This window comes from Onychostruthus taczanowskii, unplaced genomic scaffold, assembly GCF_017590055.1.
Source record: "Onychostruthus taczanowskii isolate IOZ18803 unplaced genomic scaffold, ASM1759005v1 scaffold26, whole genome shotgun sequence".
Classification (NCBI taxonomy): Eukaryota; Metazoa; Chordata; class Aves; order Passeriformes; family Passeridae; genus Onychostruthus; species Onychostruthus taczanowskii.
The window spans coordinates 8582795-8606006 of NW_024499906.1; the positions used below are offsets into that span (position 1 = coordinate 8582795).

Here is a 23212-nt window from a genome sequence, read left to right on the forward strand (position 1 = left end):
GAGAGATGCAAAAACTGGAAGCAGCTCCAAGATGCTGTGGAAGAAAACTCTAATTGAGTTAAGCAAGCTTTGTGCATCTGGGAGATCTGTTGCAGATGAGGCTTCTAACTGTAAAGAGAGAATGATCTCCTCCCACTCCAAAACTGGAGCATGAGTCGTGTGATTACCAGCTTTATTTTGGCAAAATAAGCATTGTAGGTGGTGGCTGATGCTAAAGGTGTGCTAAGAAAAGCACTTTTCTGTGATGAGCAACTTTGAGTTTGAGAAGGCTTTGCATAACAAAAAAAATTCACATAGAGACCTTATGAATACTGCTCCTTTTGCCACTTGCCCCTCTTCCTGTGCCTAGGAGCAGGCAAGTGGTGCTCCTTGCTCAGTCACTGGCAAGAAATTAATTCTCCTAGTGCTTTGCTTCCTCTTGTTTTGCTCTCTGGATACCTTGCTCCTGGCGAGCTTTCAAATGCTTGTAGCTCCTTTGTGCAGGAGAGGTGGGTAGGTCTGACCGCACGTAGCTGTGCTGGTGTACTTAACTTTCACTTGTCTTCTCCCTGCAAAATAAATAAATAATTGACGAGTGAACGGGAAAAGCGTGGGAGGAAAAATGTCAGGAAATTCAAAGGTGAAGCTATTTCCTCCCTCAGTAATATTTTTCTTCTACGTGTTGTTTCTTCTCTTCAAACAATGGGGTGAGTTAAGAATGGATTCAAACTATCAGCCCTGCCATTGTTTATTTAAAGCCTTTCATGTGTGTGACGGACCTCAGGAAAAGCCCACACTTCCACTGCGAGCCCTCTGGGCAGCCTCTCTGTAGTGCAGTGCCAATACAACAGGGCTCCAGAGTTCTTTGGGTCCTCAGGTGCCAGTGAGTTAAAATAAATGGTGGAACATATAAGGTGTGTGATTTGAAGGTGTTGACTGTGAAATCTGATAGGTCTGACAAAGCCTAATTTTTTTTAAAAAAATCAATTATATAGCCCACACAGTCAGAACAAGGATTTTAGATGTTAACTAGTTAAGCATAAGGTGTTTGTGAACTTTTTGTGTATGTTCTTGTGTGTGTGCGCACTTCCATTTGGGGGAAGAGGTGTTTTGCTGAAACAGGTGAAAGTCAGTTCTGTAGTATAAAACAGGAAGCAGATGGGTACTAATTAAAGCCCTGTTGATAAAAGCGTGACTGAGCTTTTGAAGCAGCTGCTTTCCTTATTTTATATATAGCTGGTGTGTGCTTCGTATGAGAGCCAGGCTCCCCACACTGCATTGTTTTCGTGAAGCCGCAGGAAATGCGTGTGCATGTGCGTGCGTGCTGCCATGGCTGAGGGATGGCGCTTGCTCTTTGCTTCCTTCTCTGCCCGAGAGAAAAGTGGGGTTTTCCGAACCTCAAACGAAGGTGCCACGCACCTTTGTCTCCCTCCTCTTCCCCTTCCAGCTTTCCAGCCTCAAGCAGGCACTAGGCTGATGGGAATGCCTGTTTGTAATGGTGCTGTATATAAGGGAGGGCAGCTTACTTTGTCTCACAGGTTTTTGTGTCTCATCGTGGTGAGCTGCATCTGAGAGGGAAACCAAAACACCAGTGAGGGTGTCAGTCTCCTCTGTGTGTGTAACTTCCCATTGTCATTATGGTCTTTAATCTTCACAGGTACTCTTTGTATTGGATTTACTGCCTTTTCTCTTACCTTGGGGCTTGTAGAATGGGTAATAAGCTAATCTTCAGGAAAAAAAAAAAAAAGGAAACAAGAAGATTGAAACATGATGTAGACAAAGGAAAAATAGCACCAAAGCAGAGAAGATCTTCGTATGGAAGAGCTATCATAGAATGGTTGGCAGGGACCTTAATGATCCTATAGTTCCAGCCACCCCTGCCATCAGGAGTAATGCTTCTCACTAGATCAGGTTGCCCAGGGCACCATTCAATCTGAAGAATTTCTTCCTAACATCTAATCTAAATGTCTCCTCTTAGTTTAAAACTTTTCCCCCTTATTTTACCACTATCTGCTTGAGTGAAATGTCACTCTCCACCTCTTTTTAAAAGCCTTTAAGTACTGAAAGGCTTCAATGAGGCCTCCCTGGAGCCTTTTCTAACTAGCAGTGTTAATTTTAGTACTTTAATGCCATCAATAGAAAAATGTGTGTCGAAGGTAGAGAAATGTTAAGTTTCTGTTGACTTGAGTTGGGTAAGTTTGGTTTGTATATTGAGTCATTGAAACCTGTTTACTGGTAGCTTTTTGGTGTGGGGAAATTTGTTCTTTCACTGAGGAAAGTGCCAGTGTTCAGTCTTCATGCTGGGGATGTCATCATTCCAGTAGGAATAAGCTAAATTTCGTGTGGGCAGGAGGAGAAAGAGGAGGAAAATTTTGGTCAGTGGTGAGACAGAGTCCAGTAGTGCAGATTCAGGGGGTGGCCTCTGAGGTGTGGAGCAGTATCTTCTGTATGGGGAAACTGTCCTTGAATTGGCTGAGTTTCTTAGTGGGTGGTGCTTGGGAATTGGGATTGTGTTGGGCTGAAGCTCTCATGGGCTACTCCCTGGTCATCTGTTGGAAGCTGCAGCTTTCCTATTTTCAAACAACTGCTGAGGTTGCAAGTTCCTCATTTCACCTGAAGCCGAAACAGCTTAACTTGAGGGGCAGACCCCCTATCAGAGGCAGGTGCTCCTATCACCCTGTAAGCCTATGACTGCCTCAGAGGAGCTGGATGACCCAGAGTGCTCAGGGAAGCATTTCCAGGTTTGGCAGCCAATACTCCTTCGCACCAGGAGTGGCTGGTATCTGCTGTGGCTTGTCAAGCAGCTGTGATGAAACTGCTGCTGTACAATACAAGCCATGGTCTTTAAAGCCCTGGTCTTCTCTGTTGACAGTGTTAGTGGGGACTATTTTCATCATGTCTTTTCACTCTCTTGGGAAGACAGCCACAGACGGGTAGATCTTCTTGACCTGTGACCTGTTTTTGTTTGGTCCCTCAGTGTGAAAAGCTGATAGGTTTTTTATAGAAGTGATTCCAAAAGCCTTTTGTTCCTCATAGCAGGAGTGAGAGGAGGCAGCCAAAGCATCTTTCTCTTTCCCTGTGCCTTGCTAACATTGCTGATGGATGAACTGTGCACTTCTTTGCTACTGCATGTCTCCCTGATTGCTGTCCGATGAAAGGAAAGCTGGCTGGTCCCATAGTGCAGGGAAGAATGGCAGTGCCACCTTCTGCATTGGACAGTGTGTCCCTCAGAAGATTTTTGTACTCTGAAGTCATCTGAGTTGTCTGCATCTCTGGTTATGGACTCAATGAGTTGTGCTGCATCAGTACAACCAGAACCATTTGCTGGAGTTTACCAGGTGCCAGAACTTGGACTACTGGGAGAACTTTCTTTCCTTGAGGCACAGACTGCAGAGTTGTGAATCCTTCTCTTAAATGTTTTGGTTTTTACAACCCCTCAGTGTTTGTCAAGAAGCTGTTGCTGTTTGAGTGTACTTTGACATCGTACTTGAGTTAATCTTCTTTGGCCTTATCCTTTAAGTCAGCCTTTTGACGAAGTCTGGGGGCCAGGTTTAATCTTAGATGGTTCTTGCTCTTTTTTCTAGAGTCAGCAACTTAAAATTGTCTGTTTTCTTCCTGTGGTGCACGTGTGTTTAAGCCAGGATTACAGGAAAGCCCAGTGCAAACAGACAGAGAACATTTGACTGCGACTACCTCCCCTGGCTGCCTTATGAGGGATTTTACAAGTATTTTGGAGCCCCTATGAGTATATGGGCTACAAGCTGAGAACAGCTACATAGAAAGGATGTGAGTTTGTCAATATATTTTAATTAAAAAAAAATAGAAATCCACGTGGTTAGGGCTATTTGAGTTGTGGGCAGCCTCTGTGGCAGTGTAGAAGAATTAAACAAGCTGATGCAAAAGTTGTGGTGTGCCTTTAGCTGTGCCAGGAAGCAAGTGCCTTGTCACTGCTGCTCTCTGGCAAGTTCTTTCTTAAGGTAAAAAGGCCTTTAAATCTGCTTTTAATGGGTTTCTGTGGTATTTGTTAGCCAACTACACTGCACAGAAATCACTGCAGCCAGGGGATTTGTACCAATCACAGGCTTTAAAATATTACTTATTTTTTTTAAAGAGCTGTGGAACACAGAGTTGTACTTTTTCCTGTCAAAATTACCTGCTACTCTCTTTGGAAAATCAGCCAAATTTGTTGAATATATACACGTGTGTGTGTGGGATAGCTGCTGTTGTTACGAAAACTTTGAGCAAGATAATGCTGCCCTTCCTTATCAGATGCCCCAGAAATGCTTGGCATTGAAGGAAGTAGACAGCAGTGGATGAGTGAATGTGGGGTCCTTGAATAATTGACAGAGGAGGAAAAAGAGGATTAAGCCCCATGGCTGCTTTGCCAGTTGCCATTATTTGAGGATTGTGTTTTAAAGTGGTAGGTCCTAAACTTCTCTGATGCCTTGAGAATTTTGTTAAAAAGAGTGTCTAAGAGCTACTAAACTTACTTAAAATTGCAATTGGAATGTAGGTATCTTCAGGGTACTAGGTCCAGATCCTTCACTCATTGCTTCAAAACTGAATTTCGAAGTATTTCATACAAAGCCAGTCTTGGAAGAAATGATCTTGTTTTCTTGATCTCCCTCTCCTTCTGAGGTAAATGACAAATTCTTAAGAGTTGGCTAACAGAGGAGAGGTGGAAGTCCCTCTCCATGATAACTGAATGCTTGAAATACAATGTTCAACTTAACCTATGGAAAAAAATCCTTGAGAAGTTTTTGATATGTAGTTCTGTTATTTCTACTCTGTCACAGACTGTTTTGTGTGAACTGTGTGGTGTTTGGAATGCTGCCTCTCTTTTTTCTAACCCATAGGGCATTTTCTAGGGGTCACGATGGCTTTAGTAATCGCATCCACCGCAGGCCGTGTTCCTGCTGAGCAGCAGCGATGGCACGTAGTTCAAAGTCTCTTTCCTAACTCTCTGCCGTGGTGTCAGGGTGAATGTAGGCAAACAGTGCCTTGCTGGGGCTCTGCCTCGTCCAACTGTGTCACCTGCAATGCCTGCGTGCATGTGAGCTGACTTCAGAAGAGCTTTGTTGGCTTTCCTATGATTTCAAAACCAGCCTTCAGCAAATATGTTTACTTTATCTTCTGCCCCTCTTATTTTTCTTTTGCCTTTTTTTTTTTTTTTTGACGTCCTATTTCTTGCTCCTTTTTGTGTTCTGTTCGGAGCATGCTTGCGAGCCTGTGTTTTTACGGGATGCAAAACTGTAAAATTGTGAATTATCTTGCTGTTGTAAGCCAGCAGCGGACAGGAAGAAAGTGGAAAATACTGAATAGGCAGCATATTGCTGCGTAGGCATTTAATGTTGTTGCAGTGTGATATAAGTTAAAATATTGCTTATTTCCTCTTTGCTGTTCAAAACAACCTGGAGCATGTTATGACCAGGATCTAAACAATAACTGAAAAAGTAAAAACAAATGTTTTAACAGAGAAAGGCACAGCCTGCCAAATGCTCAGCATAATTTATGATTACATGAATAATTAACAAACAAAATACTTGAAAACACCTGACTTTCTGGGGGAAGACCTTAATTTATTTTTAAAACCAAATGGAAATGTGCAAAAATTCCCTGCAATATCTTCAAAACTGAAAAGAACTCAAAAATTAAGTACAAGCAGCAAGGGCTTCAGTGTTTCCTGCAGTGGCCAGCAGTTTAACAGATCTGTGGACATAAACCCAAATATCAATGACAAATTATTATAACATTTCATAAACAAAGTTGGCTGGCTAATATCAGAAAACAGGCTTCAGTAAACATGCTTTCTTTTTTTCTTGTTTCATCCTTGTTTTTAAAGAGAGCTTTTTGTGACCCACAGAGTAAATAACTTCCTGTGTCCTGATAGCTATTACAAATGACAGCTCCTACTGCTGACATTCCTGCTATTTTTAATCAGATGTAAGTTAATGTCCTGCAAATTTTATTTATTTATTTATTTATTTATTTCAAATAGTGCCCCATTCTGACCAGCTCAGTTAAAGAGTTTGCACATCTTTGGAGCTGAACAGCTGCTTCTCTGACTGTTTGCAAGAGGCAGAACTAAACTGCAGTACTTGAAAGAAGCAAAAGCTGTCAGGAGACAAATACTGAGCGAGTCCCTCTAGAGTAACTTAAAACTTCTTTCTTGCACCCCTTTGAATTGATTTACGGTGCTTTAGCTCCCAGTGTCAGCTGTGCTTTTGCCTTAATATGCTTCAGTGCATATCTGGGGAAAGCTGGAGGGAAGCTCTACTGCTTTCTTCATCTTTGGGCAAAAGGATGGGAGGCCCCTGGCAGGCTTTGTGATTGGGAATCTGACTGTTGCAGTCCTTAAATCTGAATATTGAGGCTGGCAGGATCGGGCGGCCCAGTTACACTGGGCTTCTCTTTGAGGGGGATTGGGGCGGTGATGGTGAGTCTTGCACCACATGAACACTGTGACCTCTAGGAGGAGGAAGCCTAATCTGGAAGTTGATAAGAGATTTTTGGGTTTGAGGGATTACCATAGAGGAGGGGAGGCTTTTCAAAAACAATGTTTTCTTTTCTGAACTGCTAAGAGTGATACAGTGTCCTCCCTGGGACACCTCCTGTTCCATCTGGTAAAAGGCACCTTGTGCCCAGAGCTTCCCTGTGTCAGGCTCTGTCCATGGGAATGGGAGACTGAATGAGGTCTGATCTCTGAGCAGCTGTGGTAAGGTTTCCTTGTGTATATCAAATGGAAAGAAATAGCAGTGAGGGGTAATTTATTAGACCTAGTTGGTAGGAGAAATCTAGCATCCAAAATGTCTAACACAGATTGTTTTTGCAAGTGTCCCACTCTAGAAGCGGTCTTATTTTGTGTCCAGTGAGGTCCTGCACCTCTAGCAGCCGGTGTGTACGTAAAAGATCTCAAGCCACAGTGGTGTTGCTAGTCTTCCTTTTCATTGACCTCATTGTAATATTTTACTGCTTAAAAAAAAGGATGTTTGGGTATAGTAATGAGTGCTGGTGCATCAGAGCTCTCGGGCTTTACTCTGTTAATTCCTTTCTTGTCATTCAAAACATGGCTTTTTCTTGTCCTTTTTACTTTTCTTGTTTGTGAAGGAGGAAAGCAAATAAATACAGAGCTGATGATTTAAGTCACTGTTGCCAGATGACATTCTATGGGAATGTGGCCTTGCCAGTATGTAGATTGTAAATAGTTCTTTGATTTAATAAGGGTCTCTTAAGTACAGAGCACAGCCTACAGTACTGAGGGACTAGGAATGCTTCCAAAATGGGTGTGAGGGAAGAAACTGGCCTTTAGATTTCCCTCCTCTGAGTGCCCATCTTTTTCTGAGAAATACTGCTCTGCTTCCCATAGCCCACTGAAAATTTTGAGCTGGTCTGGGGGTAGCTGTTCAGAGTTGGTGCTACATGTTTTGCAAGATTGGACGACTCTGGCTTTATAATACTGAGCAGATGTCCTAAAACCCAGTGATGAGTGCCAGTGATTCTTGAACTGTGGCCTGAAGAACATCACGGAGAGCAGCATCTGAGAGGAAGTCACTGGCATGAACAGTGCAGCCACCCAGCAGGAGTCCTCTGAGTCCCAAGGAAATCACTAAAATCCCTTTGAAGTATCAACCTCACCTTTTGAAAGAGGGTGGCTGCAAGTGCCCAGACAGTGGAGAGGGGCAGTGCACGCTGGATTATAGCCAAAGATGAGGGTTTTTTGCTGGCTTTGGGGTAGTAAATTGTGTTACATAAAATCTGCTAGGCTGTGGGAGCAAACTTGAGTTGGAAAAGTTTCTCCTGAAGAGAGTGTGCTGGTGGTCTGACCTGCTTCTGTGGTGGGGGAAAATAAGTACCAAGGCAAACTGCGTTCTAAGAAGGTGGGGAGAAACATAATGCCTAGTTTATGTGGTGTCTCTTTGGGATGTACAGAGAGGAGTAATTGAAAATATATAATTGTTCTTGTGAATTTGGGGTATAAAAACACAAAGAGAAATGAAGAAATATTGAATGTATAAATTTACATATTTGCAGATATGCAGGAGTTTAGAGAGAACTTAAATATCATCCTAATTAAGCTATTTTAATAAAAATGTAAGAAATAAATTATTTTCTGCTACTGCTTTGTTAACAGGAAAATTATATTTTATTTTCTTTTCGTGTATAAGATAAAGGGTAAATTGGCTAGAGGAAATATAAATAGTAAAACAATGACTATATACTGGACTGCGTTCAGATGCAAAAGAAACTTAGAGAAAGAGCAATACCACTTTCTTCTTTCCTCAGTTTCTCTTGTTTACTACATCAACATCACATATGTACAACACTAGGTGAAATTCATGGTGTGGTTGTTATTTTTACACTGACACTATCCCCTTACAAATACGAAACTTTCAGCATCTTAACCATTAGATTAACTAAATAGTTTCTAAAGATGACCTAAACCAAACAAAAAATTCCGCTTAACTTTGTTTTAGTTTTCTTTTAGTAGTTTGGGGGACTGTATAAAATTTTGCTAGTATATCCTTCCACTTGTTATAGTGAAAATAAAGATCAAATGCATAGTGAGATGTAGCCTAAGATATCGTTCAGCCTGTAAATAAAAGGTTTTGCCCTTCTTTTCACAAGCCTTGCAGCTTCCTCAAGCCAAGGATTTCCTGTGGGGCACAGCTAACCCTGCTGCAGAGGAAGCTTGCTGCTTTCATTGACTCTTTGTTTCTGAAAATCTGATATTCAGTGACATCCATGACCACAGAATGTGAGTCCTGTAGTCCTTTGCTTGCTAAATGAAAAAACTGCCTTTGCTATGCTAATACAGGTGTAGTAAGGAGATATATTTAATTTTTTGTATTCTACACGAAGGCTCAGTCAACAGAACTTTTTATACTGTTGGATCTGTACATCCCCTTTGGTATGTTGCTTCTCAAGATAAGAAATATGGACAGCCCTCGAGCTTCTCCAGGCATGGCTTGCCCATAGGCAACACAGTGGATGGGGCAAGTGTCGTGAACTTAGCCCATGTCTCCAGTACATCCTGCTTTGCTTTACCTGCCTCAGTTTTAACTCATTTTCAACTGTTTGCTTGTAAATCCATCAGGTCTTGACAATCATTCCAGCCTTTTAGGTTATCTGTGGTTTTGTGGAAGCAAATAGCCTTAATTCATGAAAATGAAGATCTGTGGCTCCCTAGCCAAGTATCCAGCTGAAACCAAACATACAGGTCTAGTTTTGCTTGTGCCTTACCTAGACAAGTGGCAGAGATCTGCTTTAATAATGCAGGAGATTTTAGTCTGTAAAACTTAAGTGGCTTCTCAGGCAGGGATCTTTACAGTTGTTTCACTTAACCTGTTAAAGCTATCTGGGGTTTTTGATTGTGCTTTTTTTCTTGGAAGTTCTCTGTGTGCTCTCAAAGGCCAATGCAAAAAATCAACCCTATTTTCTACTACAGCATGTTTTCACCTCTGTAATTTGCATTTAAGACCGTGGCCTACTTCTGACCTTATTGCTTCTAATTGGTAAGAACATATTTCCAGTGTTCCTTTTAAGATGATCTGCTAGTCTAATTAGCATTGATATATTTAGCATGTATACACTTTTGTACCTCTTCATTAGAGCTAATAAATGTCAATAAAAGGCAGTTTAGTTTTAGAAGGAAAAAGAGCTGGGGGGAAAGATTTCTATAAACAGTGCTGTAGTCTTTGTGATGAATTGGGTGTAACAGTGGAGAGTGGCAGAGGTGAAGCAGGCTGTCAGTTAAACAGGAAACGAGTGATTAACATTTTTTGTCCTACTGATCGTAATTATTCCCACTGGCTGAAAAAAAAAATAAACACCGCTTAGTCTCTCTTTACTATAGCTGGATAATAAAATTTTGAGCTGTTAGTCATTCTGGCATTATATGGATGAACTGCTACTTTATTACTTACTTTTTTTTTCTCCCGTTTAGTGAACTTTGCCTATAATTGTGATTCCTGTTTTCCTTGCAATAACCTGCTTTTACTCTGCATTTGAGGACAGCTTTTCTCAGACCGTTATGGCTGTGTGATGCCTGTGTCCCTGCAGAGTTGCATGCCTGGTCACTGCATTAGAGCCCACAGTGAATTATTGTAAAAGGGCTATGTGCCTGCCACGAATCACAGCAGCCTTCCTCAGGGCTTGGTGGACTACAGGTGATTCCAATGCTTTTAACCCCTTTGATGGGCACACTTTAGCAGTGGTGCACGGTGCTCACCTCGACTGTGCAGTCATTCATTTGGTCTGGCATTGGCGCATAATGCAAGTGTTCCCTCACCTTTCCTGAACAAATTATTTTCTATGTGCAATGGCAATATTTTGTGGGACTGCTTTGAAAGGCTGATTATTTCCCTGACTTCTGATGTTTTATTGAGTCCTTTACCAGCATTTCTGTGATAGCGCCTGGTCTCTCAGGTTATTCACAAGTCCTCCTACTTTGCTGGTTTTGTGTTACTGACGTAATTGCACAAGCTGCTTGTAAAGGCCAGAGGTCTGAGAGGCTTAAGGAGAGCAGAGAAGAAGCCCTAGTCTGAAGGGTATTTTGACTTTGAAACATTCCTCTTCAGTGAGGTCTCCTTGTTCGCCTCCTGTGTAACTGGTGAACTCGCTTCATCATGAGCTGTATATATCCATATATATGTTTCATATTTGTGGAAAACAGAAATGTTTATTTACTAATATGGAACCCTTATATTTGTCAAACACTTGTTTTCTATCTATTGGAATAGAAAACTTGCAGCATCAGTTTTGTAAAGGCAGTATTAGAATTTGTTTGGATCACCAAAAATAGTTATCCCTGCTATCTTTGAATTTTTTTACCTGATGCTTATTTTTCTACACTTCACAACTTTTAATGCTGTGATAAATGAAGTTGATAAATGAAGCCATCATTTATCCTGATGGCTATTTGCATTTTTTTGTTTTAATGACACTGGTGCTTTCTTATTGTTGCCTTTCTTTCACCTTTGAAAATGGATAGGTTTTAGATAAACCTGTTGGCTGTCTTGGTTCCCCAGATGATTTTAGCAGAGGGATGAGGGTGCATTAAACTGACTCAATTTAAAAATCTCACTTTTTCCTGTGCATTTTCTGTCCTTTTTTTTTTTCCTGGCCAGTGTCACGTAGTTTCCTTGGCTTTGAAATCCTAGCAAATGTCTATATATTTGGTCTGTATGTGTTGATGATACATCATGCCTGTATTGTGCTCACAGAAATAAATGTAGTTACAAAACACAGTATCGACACTGATGTTAGGTGATGGTTAACCTGGCTGTGGCCCCATCTCTCTCTTGGAGGTACAGAAAACATAAGAGTGATTAAAAGTTTTGGTTGGGGTCATCATGTGTGGAACAGTATCCAGGTTTGTGCTTGCCCTGTGTGCAAACTTGACATACTGTGAGCCTTGCTTGTGGTTTTTGCTTTCATTCTTCCTAAATGCCCGTGTAGGGAGAGCAGGCAGTGTTATCTCATTAGAAATGTCCAAACTTCCATTATGGTAAAGTGCTTTCAAGGAGTCTACCTAGGATGAGGAAGAGGATATAGGGTGTATTAGGAAATACTCAAATACATGTCAACAGAGTTGCCCACTCTGACATGTAGGCATGGACAGCCAAGTCTTAAACATTGATGTCTGAACCTGGGTATGCATTTTCTGTTCCTGCATGTTACCATGATCCAGAGAAGAGCACTCCAGTGGTTGAGAAATCCCCTCCAGTCCCCGGTGGCAGCAGGATGCAACCTGGAGGATGACCAAGAAACTTCAGTGTTCAAAGTTTTTTAGTCTTTGACAGCTATGAGAAGGACTCACAGGGTAGTATAAATATGTGAGTTTGAATGCAGAATGTGCAGGACTTAGATTAATGCCGCTGATATATGGCCACAGGAAGCCCCTTTGTGTTTAGGAGACATGTATAGCAACCATATAGCAATAACATACACTCCTTCCTGTTCTTGTACATCCCTTGTACAGTCATTCATGGAAAAGGGGATGTATTGCTGAAATCTTACCACATGGAACAGTTTATGGAAGTGTCTCCATGTTTGGAGGTGGTGTTTCATAGGTAGTGGTCTGGGAAACACTCTCACTATGCCACCACATGTAATGGAAAGCACAGAGAAACAATGCAAGGTTCCCCATGGAAGAGAGAAGTAGTTCTTCACTTTTTCCAGCTGATACTTCTTAACTGTTTAACAGTGCAGGAGAAAAAATGAAGTCAAACAAAAGCACCTCCCCGAGAACAAAGGACCCAAAAAAGCATGACCTGTTTGGAAGGAAATCCTGCCCTTCCACCTTCATGCAGCTGCAGGTGGCAAGTTTCCAGCATCTTCTAAATATGAATCTTTGACCTGAGGCTAGGTGACATGCTTTCTGTCCATGCTCCTATTGGACAGCAGAGAAGGTTTCTGAGCTGTAATAAAAAAATACCACAACTGGCTGGCAAAATTAGCTGTTTCATTAGCGTTTGAGGCCTCTGACAGTGCAGTGTGGTTGTGTTGGTGAACATTGTAGTGTCAGAAAATCTGTGCTGTCTGTAGACCAAGTGCTTATGACTGTCCAGCACTAGCTCTGAGGCAAATCCAGGCTCCATGTGCAGCATTGGCATCTGAATTTTTTGTATTTCATAGTTATTAGGTAAGACAAACAGGATTGCCTTACACCAGACTGTTGTACCAAAGGAAATTCTGGTAGGTCTGGAGTTACCAATGTTTTCTTTCCTCCTTGGGCTCTCCATCCAAGTGCCACAAACCTGGCAGCATGGTTGGAAACCACAGCAAAACGGGTGCAGGCGGTGTAGCTATTGCAGGCGAACCTGCCTGTTTTGCCAGGCATGATCTAACTTAGCCTTGGATAGATGCCACTTGCCATGGTTAGCCCCTGCTGCTGCCTGGCTGTCAATGCTGAATGAGCTGTGAGCAAGTGTGCTGGAGAACTTCCTGGCCTCTGCACACTTTCCTAGGAGTGTGAATGACTTCTTCTTAGAGTGGCACTTGCCACTGAGGCTCCAGGAGGAGGGTGATGTGAACATCTGAGCCTGCTGTAGAGTCCCTATACAAAGACCAAGAGAGACAGGTTGAAGGTCTTCTGTAAGAGCATATGGAAATCCTGCGGGGATGGAGTTTCCACTTCTCTGCTGCAAAACTTCTGCTTTGGTATTGTCACCACAAGGAGATTGTGCTGGCTCAGAAACCTGCTGTAAGCTGTCATTAACAGGATGTGCTACCACAGGTGATGGTAGAACAAGCTGGCAACTTGTGTAGGCCATGCCCTTGGAGGAGCTGTAGAAAGCAGTGGACTCCTGGGATGTCATCTGAATGAAAAATTAGTGGGCAGTCATTAGACTATTAATTTTAATGGAAATCCTAGACCTGTGTATTATAAAAGTAGTGCTGCTCCTGTGGCCTCCCAGTTTGTTATGACTGAATCTTCTTCCAGAGGCCAGCTCCTTCCTACCTTTGTTACAAGTTACTTGTTACATCTCCCTGAGATGCCATGGCATGCCTTATTGCAGTGCTGGTCAGCATGCACCTTGATAGCAAATACACTTGTTTTTGTAAGGTGTACTGACTCTCACATCCATTCCTCGCTCTCCCTTTTGGTGGTCTCATGGCACTCTGGTGGGATGAGAGCTGTCTGTGCCCATGGATGAAAGTATGAGGGTGGGAGAGACCATGAGCACTTGTAGGTGCTTTTACAAATTTGGGTCTTGCAGTGCCCGAGATAATAATGAATTCACGGCTAGGTCCTGCTTGGAGAGGTTTGCAGTTGGGTTAAAGAGGAGCTCTGCTTCTCTCTGCTTTTGGTGCTCCAGGGTTGGAGTGGAAGAAAGACGGCCAAGTGTCACTGTATGGTCTCACTTCAGTAAGTACAATGTTGTCAAGTTTAACAGAGCAACTGAGTTTTCAGGTGTTTAGTGAAGCATCAACCCAATTTACTAAAAAAAAATAATTAAATGCCTGAACTTCAGTTGGGATAAGGATATAATTTTTCTCAGCTGTTAGTCAAGTTTAACTTAAGTTGCGTGTTTTGCTATTTATATCTTGGGTTTAAATGCAGTATTGGATATTGGTAGTGCTGTTGGAAATGTCAGAAGTACAGCTGAATTATATAAATATGTAGATTCAAAGGAATAATTATCTTGGCTTCATGAGTTTTATTAGCTGGGATGTGTTCTTCACATTGCACGTAGCTGATACTGGTTTTGCATATTTTGAGTCTTTAATCAGAAAGTAGCAATAAGCATATCCACAGTTCCTGGTCTGAATGCTGAAGTAAGTTCACTTTATCTCAGAGGCAAAAACTCAATCCCAGGAAGCTCTCCACAGGTGGCAGCAGCCCTGCTGCCATCCTGACCCAGATTTTGATAAAATTCCAGAGCAGTTACGCTCAGTGCGATTTGGCGTGAACTGCTGCTGTGCAAGACCTGCTTCAAAATGCAGATGCTTGCTTTTGGAGTTATCCAGGCCAGGTTTTGGGAGGCTTTGCTTCAAAGTCCAGGTGAAACCCATGGCTGAAGGCATCTCCGCAGCGTGCTGGGGCTGGTGGTGCTGCCGCACGCCCCAGCCACTAACAGCTGCGCCATTCCTCCAGCTGCCAAGATCCACTGCTGAAACTATACTTTTTTATCAGGTAATGTTTGCATCTGGCAGGGATTTGTAGACACAACATCATTAACAGCAGTGCATATTTTCACAAGATTTACCTCTTCAACACTTTTTCCAAGTTAGTAAATCATAGCTTCTTTAATGTCCTGCTGGCTGCGTGAAAAACAGGAATTTATGTAACAAGCTCTGGGCCACAAACCTTTTCCTGTTAGGAAAATTTTTTTTTTCATTGCTGGCAGAGTTAGGAGACAGCTCTGTTACTCAAAGAGCGACCTCAAATGTCCTCAGTACAATAATACCAGATTATAACATTTTTGATGACTAAGGAATAGCAGTGATTTCTTAAATATTTAACACTTGTGTAGCGGAGAAGAGGGAGCTGAGCCTCATCACGGTGTTTTCCCTGACCGACGTTTTGTGTGTTTGGTATGACTATTTTGATGGTAAACACTGATCCTGAGCCAACGGGGTATGTTTACAAAATACAGTAAAAAAAAATGAACTGGCGCAGGAGGTTTTTTAATCAACAGCCGCACAGAGCAACTTTCTTGCGACATTTGTAGAGCTGGACTTGAGTCAGCCGCAGGTTCGTCTGTGGCCCTTGAGTGAAAACAACGGGCTGCGCCAGGCCGGCCTCACAAGGCTTCCCGGCCAGCCCCTGGGGCTGTGGGCAAGTCCAAAGATGGATTTCCAGGCTTACCCTCCCTATGTGTTAGCTGCACCTGGTGCAAATAAAATTCCAAGGCTTTCTCTAGCACTCTGTTGCTAGATTAAAGATAGTATTTTGATTGTAAAATTACCAGAAGTGGAGAGGTACAGTCCTACTTTACAGTTTCTAGGAGAATGGCTTCCTTTTGAAATTGAGTAAGGAAACACTCAAATCATAGAGTCATTATAGAGTGGTAGAATGCTTTGGACTGAAAGAGACCTTAAAGACCATCTAGTTCCAATCCCTCCTGCCACGGGCAGGGTTACCTTAAACTAGACCAGCTGGCTTCAAGCCCCATCCAGCCTGGCCTTGAATACTGCCAGGGATGGGAAATTTTTGATGGTGGCGGTTTAACTGGGATAACTTGTAAAGATGGCTCTTTGGAGGAGAGGTTGGAAAGGCTTCTGAGTTTGGGCACATGGCTTGTCTCTGCGCTGTGCTGGTTGAACAGTCAGTGCCTTGAGGCCATGCTCTGCCATCTTCTGGTGTTAGGGAGTGTCTGGTGCCCCTGTTTGGGGTGAAGCTGTGCTTCTGGGGGCACAGTCTCAAGTCAGTAGCACCTGTAAGGTGTTGCAGGACTGTAACACCTCCTTGCTGCCCTCATCTCCTGAAAGTCTCCTCTCTGATCCCAGAGTAACCACTTCTGTTGAGTTCTGTAGATGGCCAGTCCTGCTTTGTCTGTTTGGCTTTCCATGGTCCAAAACATATTGTGGCTCTTGCAGGGAATTTGAGCCTGTTGTCTCTGGTTTAAGCCATGAGATGACTGTTTGTTCCTGGAATGCCTACTTAAGATCTTTAGACAAGTTGATGAAAATCACTGTGAATGGAAGGCAGGTAGTGAATTACTGATTCCTCTGCCATTGAGGTCTAATTTCTGGTTTTACACATTTACTTCATGTGTTGTTTTGTGGTTCCCTCCTCCTTGTTCTGCATGAATTGCAGTCCTAGCATAGACCATGGTACTGTCTCACCCTTCTATTAACATCTATGGCTGTCTATTTCAGCACTCTTTGAACTTGTGGCCTTTTGTGTCAAGATGCAGGAAAACTTTTCTGTTTACAATGTTTTTTACATGTGCTCAGCAGAAAATTATATGAGCAAAATAAGTTTTTTTTTACAGCTTGGTAGTGCAAAGATTAGTCTCTTGTTAACAGGTCAGCCTGTGGCCTTCCATTTTGGATTTTTTTTTATTTGTCTGTATTTTAGAACAAAACATGAAACATTACTCATGGCTGAAGAGGTCAGAAAAAGCTCCAGTACCTCTGGCCATTCTTGGCACAAGATATTTGGTGCCTTCAGGTATTTGAAGAGTCAATTTTGCATATTAAAGTGTTGATTTTGAAAGAGAAAGATGGTTTTAGACTGAGGGTTTCATTACAAGCTTGTCTATGTTCTTTACATGCCTTTATCTTCTATGATTTCTTAGGCAATTTATGATGTTTGTGATGTACTTATAAAAATTAGAACTTAATCCTCAACTGGTTTTCTAGATGTATTTTCTCATATAACATATATATAACAAGCACTATAAGCCTCACTAATGCTCAGTGGAAATAGTGACAATTTGTCTGTCGTGTGTGTGTGTAGGGTTTCGGGATGTGCAGGATGAGAATCCATTATAAGGACCATAGGACAGGATCTAACATTCCTGAATGTTGCATAAAATAATAATTAAAAAAATCCATAAATACAGTCAGATTCACTCATTAGATGACTCACTTCTTGATCTTCTGGCTTATTTTTTTCTCCTCTATGTGGAATTTTTATTTCAGAATGCTTCCTGCAGTTTTATTGAGCTTTTTATAATGTCAGATGCGATGAAGGCAGATAACAGACACATTGACATGGCGACTCTTTGCAAGCTTGTTTCAGCCAGTTCAGAGCGATGAGCTTAGATAAAAGAGGTTTCCAGGCTGGCATGTTTTCTTATTTAATGATTACTTCTGTGTTTTCTAACAAAATGAGAGTATGCTTACAAAAGCAGGTGTTAGTATGCCATAAAAGATGCATGTCTTCTCCATTTCTTACACGCTATTCTGTTTTTCAGAATTCAATCCGTCACAACCTGTCTTTGCACAGCAAGTTCATCAGAGTGCAGAATGAAGGAACAGGGAAGAGTTCCTGGTGGATGCTCAATCCTGAAGGAGGGAAGAGTGGCAAATCTCCTAGGAGGCGAGCAGCGTCCATGGATAACAACAGCAAGTTTGCCAAAAGCAGAGGCAGAGCTGCCAAGAAAAAAGCAGCCCTTCAGTCTGGTCAAGAGGGAAATGGTGACAGCCCTGGATCACAGTTCTCAAAGTGGCCTGCAAGTCCCAGCTCTCACAGTAATGATGACTTTGATAACTGGAGTACATTTCGACCTAGAACGAGCTCAAATGCTAGCACAATTAGTGGAAGACTTTCTCCTATTTTGCCAGAGCAAGATGACCTTGGAGATGGGGATGTGCACTCCATGGTATACCCATCATCAACCACCAAAATGACTTCTACTCTACCAAGCCTTTCAGAGATGAGTAATTCTGAGAACATGGAAAACCTTTTGGATAATCTCAATCTCTTATCACCTAATACATCAATGACTGTGTCAACCCAGTCTTCATCTGCCACCCTGATGCAGCAAACACCAGGTTACTCGTTCGCATCCTCAACCACAAGTATAGGTTCACCAAATCCTGACTACAGGAAATTCACTTACGCTCAAGCTAGCATGAGCTCTTTGTCCCAGATTCCTATGCAGACTCTCCAAGACAGTAAATCAAGCTATGGATCGATGAGCCAATACAACTGTCCTGCGGGACTTCTGAAGGAGTTACTGACTTCCGACTCTCCGCCGCACAACGATATCCTGGCATCGGTGGATGCTGGCGTTTCCCAGGGTGGTGGCAGGGCGCTGGGCCAAAGCGTGCTGATGGTCGCCAACTCGGTGGTGCCGAACTACAGCAGCCAGCCACCCCACAACAAAATGATGAACCCCAACGCCCGCCCTCACCAGGGACACAACCAGCCAGCGCCTGCAGTCAATGGCCGTGCCTTGTCACACACAGTGAACACCATGTCACACACATCAGGGCTAAATCGCCTGTCGACAGTGAAGACTTCGTTACAAGTGCCTATGAGTCACCCGATGCAGATGAATGCCATGAATCCATATGCCCCTGTTAACAGTTGCAATGGCTACGGGAGGGTGGGAATTGTTTCCCTCCACCAGGAGAAGCTTCCCAGTGACTTAGATGACATGTTAATTGAACGGTTGGACTGTGACATGGAGTCCATTATCCGTAATGACCTTATGGATGGAGAAACATTAGATTTTAACTTTGACAGTGTATTGCCTAACCAAAGTTTTCAGCACAGCGTAAAGACAACCACACACAGTTGGGTGTCAGGCTAGGATGTAGTAGGAGGTAAGCTGTGCATTTTATAATAAATCTGCAAAACTTCTAAAGGGAAAAGAAAGAAATGTCAAGATGCTTAAAATCTGGGAGTTCTTCTGTGTTGGCATGTGAACTCCCTCAGTAACAGTCAGTCACTTTCCAGTCCTTTGTTAGTTTGAGAATCAGGTTTGCACTGGTGCATTAGGACTGTCAAGTACCGACTTCGCTTACTTCATGTGGAGCGCTAAATGTTTTGTCATCGATGTTCTAAACAAAAAAATTGCTGGTTACTCGCCAGTAATGAGTAATTTTTTTCCCACATTTAAATATCTTTAAACTAGCTTGAGCATATTTTAATAGATTTATTCATCTGTTGTGAATATTAATTTGTTCTTTTTGTTGTTTTTTCTTTCTTCCTAGGCTATGATTAAATTCTCCAGACTTGTCTGACAGCAGGAACTGAGAAAAGCAGTACAAAGATGTCCTTCACCTTACTTTTTAATTTTCTTGACAAAGCTGTGCGCATGCACTAACTTTTTGGGGGTTTTTTGTTTTTTTGGTTTTTTTCTTTTGCCTTCCTTTCGTCGGAGTTGGCAGCAGAGAGAGTATTTTCCTGTACAGGATGTTTGCCCAAGGTTTGCAGGTTATGTGCTGCTGTAGATAAGAACTGTGCCATTGGAAATTTCGTTACTCTGAAGTGCCAAATTCACTACACCATATAATCACAGCAAAGACTCTTACTTACATCATGTTGTGCTTTCGGTTTTGTACAGTATGATCTGTAGAAGAAGAATTGTTTTTTAAGACTATCTGTTTCAGTCTAAGAAAAGTTTATAAACTTTTGTAAGAATACTGTGATGATCTCATGCCCTAAGTAAGTTTAACCTTCATTGATGTTACCTGTGTTTTGATGAATTGAGATAACTGTGGACTTGCCTTGCAGCAGTATGAACTGCTTTATTTTACTCAAAATTGCCACACATTTCATATGGGAATAGCCTGTTAAATATGATCCTACTAAACTCACTGACTATTCAAAGCAACCAGTAGGTTAAATGCCATTTGATAATTTACCTGTATTTGTGTAAATTTATGCAAGACTATATCTGGATTTCATTGTCAGATTAATCACTTTATTGTTGGGCTTAAGATAATTTTTGGAATACTTTCCAAGTTATTTTTCTTATAATTAAAGTCTACTTTTGTTACATAGGCAACTTTAAAAAAAAATAAATCTGAGATCTGGCAGCATTCATAACCTCTTCATTTTGTACAGTATTTTAACTGGATTAAGTACATGTTTTTATAAATTTCCGTAGCACTTGGGAGTGCTAATAACAGAAAAGCTTGATAAGGATCTTGAATACAAAACATTTCTGTCCCTTTTTTTGTTGTGTGATGTATAAATATAGACAACTTTATGTTTAGAAATATTTAATCAGTTTTATATATGCATTTTTAGAAATGTCATCTGCTTCTATTACCATTTTAACTACCACGAAGTGTTAAGTATTCATTGTTAAGATGCTTGTACAATGCTTCACATTTATATTTATTTCGTGGAGGTCTCATAATGTTTGTGCACTCAAGAGCAGGACCTTTTGCGGAAAATTTGTAATTGCAGCAAAATTAAGGACAAAATTGTCATTTGTCTTAATTAGCACTAATTTTAGGGTTCATCAGTATTTCTGTTGTAAAGCAGTAGATTTGAAGAGGCAAAAATGCTACTTTTGAGTGGGAGGCTAAAACTTGGATTTTATTGCAGGACAAAACATTACTTTTTTTTCAAAAAGAAAGATGAAGTAAGTGGCAAAGTTATACAAATGCATGAGGTTTAAGACAGGGGAGAGCATTAATAACAGAGATTTTGTTTCTGTGGAAAAACCTGGTCTTGCTGGAGTAAGCACACTGACAGCTGTCTGAGGACTAGGTCTTAAAATAAGTGATTTCTGATTTTTTGTCATTGCATGATGCAGTTTTCATGGATGTGTGAATAAGAGGCCTCACCTGTCTTTTCGCTGGTTGCCACACAATATTTGTGTTACAGAAATCCTTGGAGTTTTTTTTATGCGCTGACAGAATTAACAGGTTTTTTTTTGCTAGGGCTGGCTGTTATGAAGAAGGGGAGATACAAATATTTTTACACTGATTTTTCTTTTGTGTAAATAGCTCACAACCAGAAAATGTCCTTGTTGAAACTCATCTTCCCTGTAGTGATGGTGTATGGCGGAGAAGAAAACAGGATGTGCCAAGTAAATGAAGTTTAGTAAACAAGCCATATATTTAATGATTCTGTTAGGACTTTCCTGAGGCTCTACAATGTATTTATTGATGTGCTAGCATTTAGCTCCCTGTTGGACTTAAATCACTACTAATTACAGCTGGTCTTACTTTTTTAGATATGTTTTTATGGTGTCAGGCAGTTCCAGAGGGTGATGTGATACAGGATCTTCCCCAGCGTGAAATTGGTCTTTGAACTTGTTTTGATCAAAATCAAATGTTCTTAGTGCCAAAGCCTCAGTGAAGCCACCTGCTTTTACAGGCAAATATCTCCAGTAGCATCTTCACCATCAAATACCTAGTCTCTGAAACATGGTAGTAAATCTTGGCAGTGGGGCAAGTGGAGGGCTCATACAGGGGTTTCTGAAGATCATTCTGTCTGCTGCATTTGCAAAAATGTTGGCTCCCAAATAGGCACTGGTACACATAGGCCAAAGTTGTCATAAAATCCACCTCTGCATGTAAAGAAAGCAGTAATCAATTCTATGCTCCGTGGGGATGCAGCTGAACATGCTACATTTAACAGTATACCTCCTGTTTATTATTTACTGCTACTGTATAACTTCCTGTAAACAGCTATTTTATTCCTTTCCTTTTACACCTATGAATAACATAAATGTAGCCTTACCTTAATTACAACAGTCTGTAGAAAGCCCTTTTAATTATTGTGAGAAAACGGTTGTAGGTAATCAGAGATTTGGGCTGTGTGGTCTATTTGGCATTTTTTGGGGTTTGGGTTTTCATTTTGAGGGGTTTTTTTGTTCATTTGTTTGGGGTTTTTTGGTTCTGGGTGTGGTTTTTTTTTTTTTTTTTTTTTTTTTTTTTTTTTTTTTTTTTTTTGTGGTGCCATTCTAATGTTTTGCAATTGTAATTCTGGAATACTGTGAAGGAGCATGTTGTCTGCCTTGAAAACAAACATTATGTGACCTCTAGTTATAAATCCTTTTTCAGTAGAAGTACCAAGTTTCTGGAGTAACTTAGTTTGTCAGAATTGTTGTAAATGATTGGTTTGTGAATTGTGCAGATGATCTTACCTATGCAGCCTTGTTTTTGACTTTTCTCTGGTTTGTACTGTTATTAAAAGTTTATTGTATTATAGAGCTGTTGAGATATTTTAAATATAAAGATGTATTGTTTCCATAATATAGCTATATGATATATGTTTAGGTAGTAGATGCATTAATTGGAAAGCTCTGCTTTGATAAACTGACAGTTTGCCTACACTTATAAGCAAAAATCATATTGCTTATTATTGGCTTAGGTCAACAGAGCATCCCTGAGAAGTTAAAATTGGACCAATTATAAAACAGTATAAAATTTGCACTTGTTAAACCACTGGATATATGTTAGTACTTTTTTATTTTTTTACTGATTTGAAATTCCTATTTTCATTATGAAATTGCTAGGATTCTTAATTTATGACTGATTTTAAATAAGGTATTCTCATTATTACTATTATTATTATTATTTTGGTAATCATAATGTAAGATGCAGCATGGTTTATGCAAGCAAAAAGCAAATTATTCAACATGAAAACTGGCCTCTTTTTTGAAGGTGTTCCACAAACCAGCAATATCTGAGAGATTGGCATGTACATACTGCTAGTTCTATTTGCGAGTGGTGTGACAGCTCTTCAACGCTTCACTGCTCTGACTTAGTCACATTGCAAAATTAAAATTCATACGTGGATATTTTCAGAAAAAGTGCCTGATGTACTTCTACAGACACATGAGAACAATCCCTGACAGTTTGTTGTATAAAGCCATAAATGTATATAAATTATGTTAAAAAGATTTTGTGTCCTTTCTTGTATACAGAGAATGAGATTTGTACCAGGATTCTACTTGTGATTAGTAATCCTTCTGCTGAGATGTTGTCGTAATCACTTTCCTCACCGTGTAATCTTTTTAATGACGATGATCCCATTTGGACAATCCTGATGGCATTAGCAATTTTATACAGAAAAATACCTCATGGTACCAAGTCTTGCCTGGTGAGATGATAACATATTAATGAGCAAACACTAACTGCAGAATAGTTAACAAATTTTCCATTACTTGGTAAAAAGGAATTTTTGTCTCTTAGCCTTGCTTCTGGATTTGGAACTGTAGCAGGTACAGGAACCTAATAGGGCTGTGTTACCAGTGTTTAATCACAACCTAGTGTGCTAAAAGTAACTTGTTTACAAGTCTTTAAGACTAAACGCAAGAAGAATCCATGCCTGACTCCCAGGGCTCACAAGCCAGCGTTGTGTAGG

At 41.0% G+C, this 23212-nt stretch overlaps 1 protein-coding gene across 1 annotated transcript in view; it reads left to right on the forward strand.

Annotated features, from left to right (window-relative positions):
• Window positions 1–22748, forward strand: part of FOXO1 (forkhead box O1) — a 61033-nt gene extending 38285 nt beyond the window's left edge. Inside the window, exons 2-3 of the mRNA XM_041407313.1 lie at window positions 17349–18705; window positions 19096–22748. Of these exons, the coding sequence (XP_041263247.1) occupies window positions 17349–18692 (1344 nt within the window). The 3' untranslated portion in view covers window positions 18693–18705; window positions 19096–22748. The remainder of the gene's footprint in view (window positions 1–17348; window positions 18706–19095) is intronic.
• Window positions 22749–23212: the final 464 nt, after the last annotated feature.